General features: G+C 38.3%; 1 protein-coding gene across 1 annotated transcript in view; it reads left to right on the forward strand.

Annotated features, from left to right (window-relative positions):
* hth (Meis homeobox homothorax) overlaps positions 1 to 12,749 on the forward strand; it is a 369,578-nt gene that overhangs the window by 216,111 nt on the left and 140,718 nt on the right. Inside the window, exon 11 of the mRNA XM_018540853.1 lies at positions 6,570 to 6,718. Coding sequence (XP_018396355.1) covers positions 6,570 to 6,718 — 149 coding nt within the window. The remainder of the gene's footprint in view (positions 1 to 6,569; positions 6,719 to 12,749) is intronic.

Here is a 12,749-nt window from a genome sequence, read left to right on the forward strand (position 1 = left end):
GAATTTTTGTTATTTAGTCGCGGCACTAAAAATATTACTTGCTGAAGCTATACGTTTGGCTGACAGGATAAACATCAAGTGTTACAAAAAGATATAACGCGTAGGTGTAATGACATCCAGCACCTGTCACTATCAGCATGCCGTGCCAAAATTCCACTCTGTTCCACGTTTCGCGCATTCCGTAATCCTCGTGACAGTTTATCTTTCGCTGTCCATTTGCCCATAAATCCTGTGGGCGTCTACTTATGTTTTCCCGTCAGTCCCTGAAAAAGGCGTCCGTGAATAAATGCGAACACTTGGAACCGTGGATACAAATCGGCGATTTATCACGTAGATTGTTATCGAGCGTCGTGGAGTGTTGCAGATCCTCGCGCGGAACCGGTAGCTGGGGCACGTTCGATGAATCCCAATGCATCCGTTCCCTTCCTCGTACCTCTTGTAGTGCTGTTTCTTCTCGGTTATGTGTCACGATTCTCAGTACACGTAATTGATATAACCATATACGTGCGAAGGCGTACCTATGATTTCCTTTGCTATATACAGTGGTTGCACCACGCTGTCCGATCGATCTGTATTCATAGGTCGTACGGCATAAAATATATTCGGCATATCCATGAATCAGATAACTGTCACTGTTGCTCCGCCGATGTCTCAATCAACCGCGTTCGTTCTTTCGCGCTTGTACGGATGCTGCTCGCTCGTATTTACGCCTCCGTTACACCCATTTCTTTTCTCCCCTTTTTTCCTTTCGGTCTGTTTTTCGTTTCGACTTCTCATTTTATTTATCGTCACGATCTTGCGATATGTCTTTGCTTCTCACCTCTAGAATTACCTTCAGTAATTCGGCCTACACGCTTTGTATTTTTCTCTTTGCATTTCACCAAGATCAACGAAAAGAGACTAAACTTTACTAGCTCTTATCGAGCATCTTTCGAAGAGAATCTTCGTTTTCGACGTGGATAAGTTCTTTTTCCGTTCGTTCTAACGAGTTTATACTTAGCTTTGTCAGATAAATTGGAAAAGTCTCAGTCGGCAGTTGACAAATGATGTGGAGGATCGCTTCTATATCGAACATTTTCGTCGTCTACGATACTTCTCGTCTAAGCAATTGAAAGAATTAGAATCCGAGATGTTCTCGTTTCACGAGTCTTTAACCGGCATTCCTGAAACTCCGAACTCTATCATAACAATAATATCTGAAGTGAACGGAACGAAAGGCGAGGCTTTTAGAGATGGAGAGCCAAACGAAGGAGAGACTGACATTCCATTCGTTAATCCGCATAGCTTTAACATCTCTGACCGCTTCTTCGTCCCTTCGTCTCATATTCCCGGTTCGTAGCGATAGGCAGATATTTTCGGTCTCTTCTCTTTTCATTCCGCAATACGCCACCGTGTCGTGCGCGTCATTGGGATTATAGAGATCGAGAGATTTTAAATTTCTTTTTTATCTCGTGTAAATTGTCGGTTCTATTACATTATGATCCATAAATCCTGGATTTTCATCGGTGATATCGCTATTATAAGAATTATAATGCTTTAGCGGTAATTTTAATAGATGCAACGCTCATCATAGCTTTTCCCAAGACAAAGACTGTGTGATTTTGCCAAGAGATCAAGTCTATTGCTAATTGGCATTAATATACTCGATGTAATTCAGAATATTTTGTATCTTTTTATAGATATGGGTAATATAATAATTAAATAATAATAATAATATATAGATAAAAAAGAGAAATGCATCATCTTTTTCATCAAGTCTAAATTGCTTGTCAATGTGCAACGCGGTTCAAAGTGTGCGTATAACAGCGACGTATTAAATTATGTGCGTCGCGCGGCTCATTTGTAAGACAAACTTCCACAAAGCGTGCTTTACACTGACTAGCCTTGCGAGATGCCATCATCAGCTCCTTGCCGACGCCGCCATCCTCTCTGAGAGAATTCTCCATCGCGCCTCATCTCTCCCACAATCGCCGATTAATCTCCCGGTTAAGTAGATTCTCGGATTAAGTGGCGCTCCCATATGCGTCACGCAGATGCGTGAATACGTGCGCTCCGTGAAATCGACCGCGACGATCCTCTCGCGTGCGCGACATGACGCGGCAAGGAACATCAGCGGGCCACATTTCATCGTCAAAAATAGTCTGAGAATCGTGGAAGAGAGAGACTTACACTCCTCGCGGTTGTGTAGCGGATGAGTCCGCTGCGAGAATCTCGGATCAACTTGAGCCAAAAGCCAGCGTGTTTTGGTGCATTGACCTTTCTCACGATTTTTAGAGTTGTAAAATAAACCGATATGTAACACATTTTAATAGATAGAATGTAGCGCTCTGTTTATTATTAATTGTAAATGAGCTGATATTGTTCCTTTCTCTGAGAGCGATTAATAATTTTTTTGCGGTATATATGGTATTATTCCCATAGTCTACAAAATTTCACTTCGCTGTCGTAAAGCTACGATTGCGCGTTGTGTCGTCTTCGTGACCGCGAAACGCGATACTCGAAGAGGCGTGTACGATGTCCCATCTTTTTCTCGTTTTCTTTTTCTTCTTGCTCTTCGGTCGACAGTTGTATTTTTTTTGCACACAGTATAGTCGACGTGACAACAATAAATGTCTTAGTATCCGGTACCCGTTCTCTACCTATCTACACCCTCGTACCGAAGGGTCGTGCACTTTCAAGTTTGCATCTAAAGTCGTATGCTATGCGAAGAGAAGTTCGAAGCAAATCCGCGTAGTTGGAAGAAGCATTAAACGAGGAAGGGTGTGAAAGGAAAAATAAGAACCAAAGGACAAGAAAGCAAGGGGAAGGGAGGGAAGGAGGGAGGAGGGGGGGGGGAGAGAGAGAGAGAGAGAGAGAGAGAGTGGAAGGAGAGAAGAGACGAGTGCGATCCTCGTTTCGACGAGATGGGAATAAGGAGTAGTTTATTTTCGGCGGCCATATGTGCTGGTTATTTCAACAGTTTGCGCAGCCATCCTAAATAGAAGCTGCAGGCTCGTCTTCGAGGAAGATGTTCTCGGCTTGACATTCTATTCCAATGCGATCATCGGCATCTATCAATTTTTTTCAATGGAGATTTTAAACATTTAGAAATTTAATGAATTATATGTATAATTGTATAGGCATATCATATAATGAATCAGTATCAGATGAGAATTGATGTAAGGAAATATAGATTATATACATAAATAATAGATCCGATAAACGCAATAATGATAGCTATAAATTTCATTGTGATGGCTATATATTTCATCTCTTGTTTCAAATTAATATTTCTGTTAAAATGAGGTTGGACTGATTGTGCCGTTGTCATTGCAATATATTTTCGACGAAAAAAATCGTATGATATTTCTAATTTTAAAAATGGCGTGCGTGATAAAAATTGACTCTCTCGAAATAGAGTATCGCCGTGTGAGGTTTCATCCGTTCTCCATTCGCTAAGTATAGCTGCGACAGGTTGAGAGAAAGAAACCGGGCAAGCCGTTCCGAGCATTCGCATATTGGTCGGAGAGCTAGCGAGCGAGCGAAAGAGAGGGCAAGCACAAGCATTGGGATGGCATAAACATATAATTGGCCGCACTTAAATCTCTATAACGTGGCAGTAAAAATGCGTAGTACGCCGCGTAAATCAACATGTAGACGATATGACTTCTACCCCCGTCGTCGTTGACGTTCGCCGCCGAGAGCGTCCTCGTAAACGTGTCGTACAAGTACACATGTGAATTCACGTGTATGCACTTACCAGCAGCTTCTGTGTCGTTGTGTAGATATACTTTGTTTGAAAAATATTTATTTATTAATATACGATTGGTTGTATGTGCAGATGTGTGTAGCGGTGGCCGCTATACATTATATATGAATAATTATCTTTCTTAATAAATAACTATGATGACGATTGAAAATCATAACTTCTCGTTGCAAAGTGCAAAGTAATGGAGCATAAATTCTATTAATTTCGCGGAGCTATTAGATGGAAAAAAATGTATTCCAATTATAATGAAGTATTTAAATGTTTGAACTCTTATTAAAAATAAGGATACTGCTATAGATTTCTATTTACACAAAGTTCATAAATAAACTTGTAACTACAAAACTATGGATACTCGATCACGATCTTGATCTCATGACGTGCGCTCGATTGCAACGACGAGAAACGACATTACATTATCGATGACAGCTTGTGGGCGGATGATCGCGCGTGAAATACCAGTGCAACTGGATTACATATGTACATCAATGCATCAGAGAGTATCTAAAGTCAAATAAGATTTTAACGACCTGTCATGGAAAATACGCGTTATACGTTTTGATGAATGAATTATCGCAATCATAACTTAATATTTTGCGATTTACAAACATCTCTTGTGCACTGGCGATAAATTTCAATATTTTTACACATTTCATATATGTGGAATTTAGTTCAATTATAGATATTTTGAAGTAATTTTTCATTTCTCTCTTTTTATCATTTGATTTTTTCAAGATAGAATTCGATTGACCGTATTAAGATTATATGTACTTGTCACTATAAAATTAAACGTGCTAGAAATTATTGTGCAATTAAAACGTATTCAGTTTAAATTGTGAAGCCGATGAACGATACTCTGACGAATGAGATGATTTTCTTTCGCCAGGATACCGATAGGTCGTCGTCGTACGGTGCCACACGGTACGGCGCGCGGTACGACCGGTACGCTACATTAACCCGATTCAGCGAGTAAATTAACTGCAATCAGAGGGACGTTCCCGTTAGCCATTCCGTTATTTCACTATAGCCACCCACTGGTTCTATGAGCTCGCAGGCCGCCCTATTCGACTTTACGGACACGCCATTAACGGGCTTCTGAGTCGAAGAGGGAACGTCTAACATCGTTTTTGTTATACACGCAATGACCACTGGCAATGGATCTTATGTCCCGGATGGAAAACAAACTTGGTCAATGAGAAAAAAATATCATCTTAACGTCAGTGAATTAGAAAGTTTGTTTCATTATTAAGTTTTAAGATCTTATACTCCATATGGTGCGTTTTCTTTTTGATAATGACAGATTGTAAATATACATTTTTTACACAACATTAAAATTTCATCACAATTGTTGTGATTTCATTACAATTTCTCTGGAAAATTGCATTTGATAGAATTTGTAGAGCTTATCGGTATAAATCGCGATAAGATAAATATCTATTGCGCCAAATCGCAGAGTTAAGAGCTAAGCTTTTCTCGTTTTCTTTCCCTTGGAACGTTTGAAGAAAGCGGCACACGCGAGAATACGTCGTACGTGGCACCAATTTCCATCGATCTCCCGTCGTTCCGATCCGTCCACTCTTACGACAGACAAATTTTTCGTTTTGCTTGCCTGCCTGCCTCTTGTCCTTTGCCTCCCCTTGTCCGATGACGGTCCGCTCGACGAATTCAAAGTTAATCTTGGGCACGAGACCGTTCTTCGGCAAACGAGAGGGGTGAGTTGGCAGCGCCCCTGGGCGACCTGTCATCGTGAACCCCCTGGGAGCGCCAGGCTCACCCTGATCTCTCTGTTACGATAGAACCTTGGGAATCGGGGCCTTGGGCATTACGATAAGGCTCGGTCATTTATAATCCGCTGGCGTAAGTAGCCTTTTCTGCTCTCCTTTCTGGCTGATTGCGAAGAGAAAGAATAAAGGGAACCTCGAACTTCCGGCGCTCAAATTCGTCTGGGAGATTGATTCGCTGGAATATCATGAGAATTCCAACGAAATTGCATTTTATTCCATAATCATTAATATTGCATTTTGCGAGATAAAAATTTGCGATTATCTCCAATTTTTTTGGAGTCTATCGAAGTATATTAAATATCAATATACATATATTATAAAAACGTGTTCTATAATAATAGTAGTATAAATAAAAATATATGCAGGTCTCTCCTTATACGCGATGTACAATATAACGAATAACTCGTATTACATTTGATAATATGGAAATATGATATTAGAGCTTCTGAAAAGCATAACCAACAGCGTCTTAATACCTCTCATTACTGTCCCGCGTTTTGAGTCCCCAGTGACTGTGCAATTAAAAAGCTAAGATTGATAAATGACGGAGAATTAATGCACACGGATGGAGAAGAGGCGAAATGGGGTGAAGAAGGAGCACAGGGGTACGTGGTTGAGCCGAGTACGAAGCGTGTATACGAGCTTTCTCCGGGTTGAAGGGGGCCGGGTGATTGCGGGTGGCTTAATGGTGTTTGTATGCATGGGAACCAGCCCTAGGGTCGAGGTAGTTATCGCCCACCAGGGTATGAACCGAAAATCGGAGCGCAGTTTAAACACGTCGGGAATTTTACTTCGATGGTGCGAGGTATCTCACAATTTAATCGTAAACTCAAATTGATTTCTTTTTATTTACTATATATTTCTAACAATCGAGAAAATTGATGTAATGTATACGTAATGTTATTATCAATAAGCTGTATTATGATTTCAGAAATACGTGAGAATACATTTGACTCTCATCGACAAATAGATATGAAATCAATTCGCATTAATTATTGAGGCGGGACGTGATGACCTTTGCTCTCTTCTTACTGTTGCAGGTGACGCGAGTAACGCGAGTATCGGTAGCGGTGAGGGTACGGGCGAGGAAGATGACGATTCGTCAGGAAAGAAAAACCAAAAGAAACGAGGTATCTTTCCTAAGGTTGCGACGAACATCCTCAGGGCGTGGCTCTTTCAACATCTCACGGTAAGTACTTTCTTTATCACATAGCACGGTTGATCGCAATGTTTTCTGTTTTCGAAAGATATTAAGCGATGTATTTTTGCCATCACAGAAACAGAGTACCTATATTATTCATTGCTTTTATTCGCGAACATATCTTTATACGTATGTTTTTTTTTTTTTATTTAAGTAAGAGAAAAAAATATTACGTTCCTCAAAATATTTTGAAATTGCGTTTTATTTCAATGCAAATATTTTCTATGCATTTATTGCATCCAAAAATTGCTTTTATTATCAATAGCGATTTATAGGTCTTGTATGTATAGTTTTCCATCATTGACTAGTATAGAACTTTTTGCTGTTGAAATGTACGTGTTGCTTAATTTTTTTGTGATAGTATGTTTATATCTTACGAATCGTACATTGATTCTAATCAAATTTCTTGAGATTCTAATCACAATTTCGAGAAAGTTTTATTTCTTAATATTTTGTCATTCATCAATTTCTGCGGACAATTAATAAAAAAATATATGTATCGAACGAAAAAGGATAAATAAAACAAGAGTTGGAGGAGAAACGACTGGAGACTAATCTCGTAATGCTGAGATAAGGAACGATCCGTAGCACGATGGTGGCTTTCGATTCTACTGGGGCCCGAGTATCTAATGATTCACGGGTAATCTGAGCCGCAAAAAGCGCAACGCGATTAAGGGGGAGAACGCTAGCCGAACCTCGGCATCGGCTGCAACTGCCGCAATTGCGTAACGTTGCACGGCTATTCCAAGAGCAATACATTGTTCCTCACTGCACAAGTTTCTCTCTCTCTCTCGCTTGCTCGCTCGCTCGCGCGTGTATTCCGGACACCCCATAGATTTCGGGTGTGATCAGGTTACCTTGCGAGAGCGGTAATCATATTGCAGCTCGGTTAATGCCATTACCGCACTGGGGGAGGTTGGCAGCTACCCTCGAAATCACCCTGCAGCCACCTACCGTCCTCCCCCGTCCTCACTCCCCGTTTCCCTGTACTGTATCGCGGCTTCAGCAACCCCCTAACAACGTGTATTGGATATGACGTCGGGGATAGTGGGTTCATGGTTTAATGCATATACGCTGTTTGTAGGATGACGATACCGCACTCGCTCGTAGAAAGACGAACCCGCGGTCGACGCTCCTCTTGCTCCTTGGTTAATCGCGTCGTCGAGAGCTTTCGCGAATGTTAACGACCTCATATACAGCGCCCAAGTTAAAAGGATTTTAATGTAAACCGACGATGCATCGGGACTCGATGTGCCATCCCTCGACGACTGAGTTTCGATGTCTGTCGATTCATTCAAAGTTTGTTTCGATGTGTGTTGGGGGTACAGAGAATTTACTCGATATATGCGCTAATTCCCGACGTGTTTTAAATACTCATACACGTTTACCAATACAACTACATCTTTGTTTTAACATTAAATTATTTATCATATCAGACACGATAGTATCATCAATTGCGCAATTAAAATTCGCGGAATAAAATATAACAAAATACAAATTCGTGTTTTTTCCTCCGTTCACACATTTATTGAATTTTTATAAAAAATAGAAATACGTTTTGTTAATGATGGAACATACCGTGTCTCTCTCTAAGGACATATGAAATTCGTCCGTGAGCGATTATACGGTGCCATCTCCGCTAGAAATTCCTGAAGTTTTTCGCGATAGTCTCGAGAAGCGCCGCATTCGTCTCGGCGTTATTACGAGCGATTAAGCGACTATATTGCATCTCGGAATTCATTCGGGAGGGAGGGATGCACTGGATACATATTACATCTTAAAAGAGTAACTGGCACGAACACGAACTCGTGTATTTACTCGAGTGCCAAGGTCTTTAAGCGCTCCTTCCGACATTTCATCTTTTTTTTACCGAATGAATTATGATCTCGCGATTTCCCTGTTTAATGTTCTAATCTCTTGTACTTTTTTCCGCATCGGCGATGCGCTTATCGTGACAATCTCGAGAAGAGTTGATGGTCCATTTTATAATTTTGGCATGAATTTAAATATATACTATATGAGAAGCAGACTTCCAAAATGTATTCTATCCGAAATTTTATTTCGAGTTAAAGATTGCATAGTGTTCAATGTTGAGATATTTTGAACTACTCTACGATGTTCTGAAAGCATTTCTACACTATCAATTTATTTCTGAGTGCTGAAAAAAATCTTGACATTTGAAGACATAATATGCATTATGTTCTTTAACTAGAAATGTATTTTAACAAAAATATATTTGTTTAATATTTTTTTAACAGCTATTTGTTGTTTTCTGTAAGGCGCGCAGTTTTCTTGTAGCTTTCTTTCTGTGGTTTTCGGAAAATTATAAATTTTGTACAAAACTCATTTTGAAATGCGTCTGCTCCTCACATCATCACAATATCAACCATAAACTAACAATTCGATAACCGGAAAATTATGGCACATTACGAAGTTTTTCGACGATGTTTACTAGTTGAAGCAAGTCGAAGGTATCCACCATAAATCCATTGTGTCCAACGCGAATATGCCGATCGTCGCTCATTCCGTTTTCATCGTATACTAGAAGCATCGCCGGGAATTCTAGGTCGTGTTTAGCCTTCGGCTGCCGTCATTTAACCTAGCTGGTTAAACATTCGGAATCGCGACATCTCGCGCCAAGGAATTTGTTGTGGCGCGCCAATGGTCTATCCCGTTTCGTAACAGCTAGTCTGCATTGACACGGTAGATGGGAAGCAGCCGAGCGCACTGCGGTTGAATAGACATAGTTTATGTAGGTATACACATAGTTTAGATAGATGGAGAAGGACCGACAGAGGGAAATAAGTTCAATGGAAAACCGAATACCGAATAGCTTGGCGAGTATTGCGTTAAAACGTGATAAGTTAAAACATGATAGAAAGGTGTGGCAAGAAAACGAAATGAAGAAAGATAAATATCAAAATGAAATTGTAAAGGAGATTGGCTGTATTAGAAAAAGACGTAGGAAATTATAATGATTTTTGCGGTATAATTTTGATACTATAATTATACAGCAAAATACGAATGTTGCAAACAAAGAAGGATAGAATGGCAATATATGATATTAGATGGCGATCTCTCATCTATGCATACCTTAATTAAGTGAATTGGAATTTGAGAGAAACGAATAAGGACATGTGACTATGTTTAAATACAGTGATAAATATTTTATATAAGGTACGGATTTTTGATTAAAAAGAATTATATAATTCATTCAGCATAATTGTTTCTCTAATTTGGATTATCTACAATATCGAAGAAATTAATTTAATATTAAGTATTGTTTATTTTAAAACATTATATATATTTAATAAAATATTTTTTTATTATCGATTTAGTATATCTACGCATCAATTTAGGATATCTAGGTACATATTTATACACGCATGAGTGCGTTAGCAATTATTAGTCAACTAAACAACTTGGACGAGGAAGTAAAAACTTATAATTTGCTAAGAAAATTAAATAAGAATATTCATACTCTATAAAAATAAATTTATTTTGACTCACATAATTTATACAGATCGATTTTAATGAACGTAAGCGGCATGAAAAATTGGATCTTTAAATTATGAGTTTATTCTACAAAATTACGTAAGTGCAGTTACGGTTTTAGTTCTAACGATTCATCACACAATTACAGCTAAATATTAAGAATATTCAACTATGATTTCTTACAACTATAACTATTTACAACTATGCTTACGCAATTGTAGAATAGGCTTTATATCAACCATTGTCACGATATACTTTCGATAAAAGAGAGAGACTATCATAGTTTGTTATTGTTCTATAACGTATAAGAAAGAAGAGAATAGTATCGCGCAAAACGGACTTCGCGTATATGGCGCCGGAGTGCAACTGGAGATTAATGGAATTTCCTAAAAGCAAGTTTATGTATTCGTTGGCGCGGATCCCCACACGAGCTTGCTGCGCGTTTTGCTGCGTTACGCTGACTCGGCGATATTTTCGAAAATCGCGACGCTTGCCAATGCTCGATAAAAGTTTCGTACGGCACGAACGTCCGTGTTGTCGTTTTCTTTTTTCAGCGAATTGTTTATCGCCGTGTATGAATAATGTAATAGAAGTTAAGTGCATCGAGTCTCCTGAGAGGAAGTCGATGGTGATCCCACTCTCGTTATAAGTACCCGTTTCATGCGTCGCAAGGAGACACGAATCTTTCTCCTGTCTTTCTCTCACTTTGTAGAGTCCATTCGATGCGCTCTCTCTCTCTCTCTCTCTCTCTCTCTCTCTCTCTCTCTCTCTCTCTCTCTCTCGCAGCCCTTGCTCTCTCCGGTTGTCATTTTGAAAGCCATCCGCCGACCTCCCCTCGCTGTCAGTCCGACCGTACATACGTCCGTCCGTACAACCGGCGCACCAACCAACTCTGCGACCCTTCCTAAGTTTAATTAGACGGAAGAGGAGCATACATCATGGTCGACTCCGTGTCCCGACCTTCCTCGGGCGGAGGAGTTGGGCTTTCCAGAATTGTGGCTACCGACCTAGTACTTCTTCTCTCATCGTCCCTTCTCACGTATACTTTCGATGTTATATGATACATTTCTGCATGTAGAATTTATAATGTCTTGTTGCTTTTGAAAGAAATTGAATTTTTATTAGGTTAATTTGAAATTAAAATTACAGACAATGTATAGAGTATGTCATACACACACACACATTAAAAATAATTAAACTTAAAAAAAGAATATATATATATATATCTATATCAGTGTAATTACTTTTAATATTATACATAACAATTTCAATGTCATTTTAATAAATTATTATATAAAAATAATATCAATTAATTTTACGTTATTTATTTAGTAACCATGTTTTATATATATATGACAAGAATTTTTTTATCCTTTTTTTATTTATCTGTGAATAGAATTGTTTATTGATTTTTAAATATTGTAAAATTTTTATTTTTATACATTGAATCTAGCGTGATAAATATTATAATAGTTAGCAGATATAAACGTCGCAAGTAAATTGGAGAATGCGAAGATAGAATGGAAAAATAAAAAGGAGAAATAAGATCGAAGGCATTATAGAATTCTGTGTATATATAATTCATTTTAATTTACTTGGGAGTACATATCCATCTAGTTTGCAGTTTCTTGCGACTTTGTTTCTTCTACTTGGTCGTTTCTTTTCAACTTTCCATGTTCGTTTTACCCACTATTTTACTGTCTTTGTTGTCATTTCCACTATCCTTTAGCTTGTCGACCATAGTACTTTATTCGTACATCGTCATAATATTCTTATATCAATAAAAACATTCTATGAAATTATATTTGCCAGTTCACTTTATGCACTTTGGCTGCGTTTGTTTTTCACGCTCACGCGCTGCGGAAGCTTCATCCTATCATTATTGCTCGGTACTTGCAGAAAAAAGATAGAATGAAGCTTACAGCGCGTAAGCGTGAAAAATAAACGCAGCCTTTGTTTTATTAAATGCCTACAGTCGTTTTTCTTAAACAATAATTAATTAAATACTTTTATATGAAATCGAAAATAATAGCAACTAATCTTCAATTTTAAAATAATGAATATATATTATATGTATATATTGCACTCTTTAAAAAAAATATATATATACACATATTGAAAAATTATTTAAATTCAGGATTATATATAATTATATTACATAGGGGTGGCAGAATAAAATATGAAATTCATGACGGATAATACTTTTGTACAATAAAATGTCGGTTATGTAATTAAGTATATTATTGAAGTTGTAGTAATATCTCTCAAAAAGTGAACAGAAAGTTAAATTTAGAAAATGCGAATTATCAAAGTGCAAATAAATTTCCAAAGTGTACCTAGCATACAAGAACAGATGCATATTGTCTTTGCGGTTTCTATATTGTCGTAATGGAAGAACGGAGTGCAGTCGAGGCAATCAATAAGCTATCTAAGATAGGTAAGGCCAGCGTGTTGCAAACCACAAACCAGCAATGCCATTACCTGCATGCGGTAGAGTCCTACAGACTGAAACGTTAGCATCTTT

The sequence above is a fragment of the Cyphomyrmex costatus genome, unplaced genomic scaffold (assembly GCF_001594065.2).
Source record: "Cyphomyrmex costatus isolate MS0001 unplaced genomic scaffold, Ccosl1.0 scaffold270, whole genome shotgun sequence".
Taxonomy (NCBI): Eukaryota; Metazoa; Arthropoda; class Insecta; order Hymenoptera; family Formicidae; genus Cyphomyrmex; species Cyphomyrmex costatus.